The following is a 2,334-nucleotide window of genomic DNA, read 5'->3' on the forward strand; positions in this document are numbered from 1 at the left end:
CCCACCCATCCATACACCCACCCACCCATCCATCCACCCATCCACCCATCCATCCACCCACCCATCCATGCACCCATCCATCCATCCACCCACCCATCCATCCACCCATTCATCCATCCACCCATCCATCCACCTATCCATCCATCCAGCCAGCCATCCACCCATCCACCCATCCACCCATCCATCCATCCACCCACCCACCCATCTATCCATTTATCCTCCATCCATCCACCCACCCATCCATTCATGGTCCATATTCCTGTCCATCCATCTACCCATCTATCCATCCACTCACCCATCATCCATCCATCCATTCACCCACCCAGCCATCTGTTCATCCTCCATCCATTCTTTCATTCATCCATCCATCCTCTGTCTGTCAGTCCATCCACCCATCATCCATCCATTCAACAGGAGGTGAGGCCTCTCAGTCCATGCCCTGCTGAAGTGCTCCCAGGCTCCCCAGCTGGCCCAGAATGAACCCCTGCCCCTCATCACAGCCCAGGTGTGGGATGTGGCCTCTGCTTCCTGTCCGCATTCTTGTGTCTGTCTCTGCTCCTTGCTCGCCCTGCTCCAGGCACATGGAGCCGTGGAGACGGGCAGCACCTGTACCAACCCACACAGTGACCTGTACACACCTCAGAGGCCCTCAGGCTGAGGTATCTGTGGGGTAAAGTCCTAAAAATGGAGTTTCAGGGTCAAAGTGTTTGTGTGTTGATCATTTAAAAAAACTGAGGTGAACTTCACGTAACATTATTAATCATTTTGCTTGTTGCATTTTTCACAATTCAGTATTAGCATTTAGTACATTCATAATATTGTGCAACCACCCCTTTTGTCTAATTCCAGAATTGCTCATGACCCCAGTAGGAAGCGTGTTCCCATCAGCCTTCACTCCCTGACCCCTGGCACCCACACATCCTCTTGCTGCCTCTGTAGGACATTTCGTAGAGATGACGTGGGCTGTGCCCCTTCCCCTCCCACCGGCAAGGGCCAGGGATGGAAGGACGCTGTGGCCTTCGCCTCCTGGCCTTGCTCCCCCACCCTTCACGGCACTGAAGCAGGCCAGGGACTCGGCGGGACGCCTCTGCGCCTCTCGTCCCTCAGGTCCCTCAGTATCATCAGAGTCGTTGAGACGGTGAATTCCCTTTTCACGGAAACGGCTGTCTTGGCCGGGAGCCCGCAAACTTCCTGTGGAGGGCGAGGCCAGCAGTGTGTGCATCTGTGGCTGCCAGGACGTCCACCCCACTGTTTGCCAGACCCTGAGCTGGGCGCTGGAGATAGGGAAGTGCTCAGGATCGCAGTGTCCTCACACTCCTTGGCTTAGGCGCTGGCTGAACAGAAAGAGACTGACAAGGGCAAGACAGTTAAGGGAACAAGCGCCGTAGAGCCTCAGGGGGAACCGCCAGGCCCCTGAGAAACAGCAACAGAGGAAAACATGCCTGGAGTTCGAGGGGGCGGCTCTCGGGACAGTGTCCAGGCCTTGGGGTCGGGGAGGCAGGAAGGCCCCGGAGCCACCAGGGGCAGAGGAAAGGGCTCGACCCCAGGGGTGGCCGAGGAGGCGAAGGGCTGCTGGGAAAAGGGACGTGGCTCCACTGCGGGGGTTCCGATGGCGTCTGACACCTGTTCTCTCCCCTCAGTACATGGGCTGCATCGAGGTCCTCCGCTCCATGCGCTCCCTGGACTTTAACACACGCACGCAGGTGACCAGGTGAGCCTCCAACCCTGCCCTGGCCGCGTAGGGCTGTGTGAGGCGCTGGAGGGCGGCAGCGATGGGCTCCACGACAGCCGTGCTGGGGCCCCAGGATGCAGCCTCCGTGCCCTGCTTCCTCCCTCCCACTTCACGCCACGTGTCCACCCTGTCCCCACGCCAGGCATCGATCACTGGGCCCTGCAGGCCTCGGTCTTCCTCTAAGATAGAAAGAATGCCGGTCGCTCGCAGGGTGCTGGGCAAGTCTGCGCACGGCGGGGGGTGCAGGGCCTGGCGGGTTCCCTCTGGGACCAGGGCCCAACAGCGTCTCTGTGTCCCTGTTTTCCGCACGGTGACCTCAGGATGCTGTGCGGTGTCTGGAAAGGAATCTCAGGGGTTGTGGATATGACCCGGGCTTAAGCAGGGAGGAGAGCGACACCCTTTTTTTCTGTGAAAACTGGTTGATTCCATTCATATAGACTTAAAAACACCTATGTGGGATAGTTTACACGTGCGCATGTGAGACGTAATTCCCGCATCAAACGATTCACCCACTTACAGTGGGCTTTGTGGGAGCTTCACAGAGTCACACGACCACCACCACTGTCTGGTTCCGAACATCCTCATCACCCCCGAAACGCCCC

The 2,334-nt window shown here is 58.0% G+C and overlaps 1 protein-coding gene across 1 annotated transcript in view; it reads left to right on the forward strand.

The window, feature by feature from the left end:
* SHC2 (SHC adaptor protein 2) overlaps positions 1-2,334 on the forward strand; it is a 38,987-nt gene that overhangs the window by 16,555 nt on the left and 20,098 nt on the right. Inside the window, exons 2-3 of the mRNA XM_017875381.1 lie at positions 820-1,138; positions 1,641-1,711. Of these exons, the coding sequence (XP_017730870.1) occupies positions 820-1,138; positions 1,641-1,711 (390 nt within the window). The remainder of the gene's footprint in view (positions 1-819; positions 1,139-1,640; positions 1,712-2,334) is intronic.

This window comes from Rhinopithecus bieti, unplaced genomic scaffold (assembly GCF_001698545.2).
Source record: "Rhinopithecus bieti isolate Rb0 unplaced genomic scaffold, ASM169854v2 scaffold_10175, whole genome shotgun sequence".
In the NCBI taxonomy this organism is placed as follows: domain Eukaryota; kingdom Metazoa; phylum Chordata; class Mammalia; order Primates; family Cercopithecidae; genus Rhinopithecus; species Rhinopithecus bieti.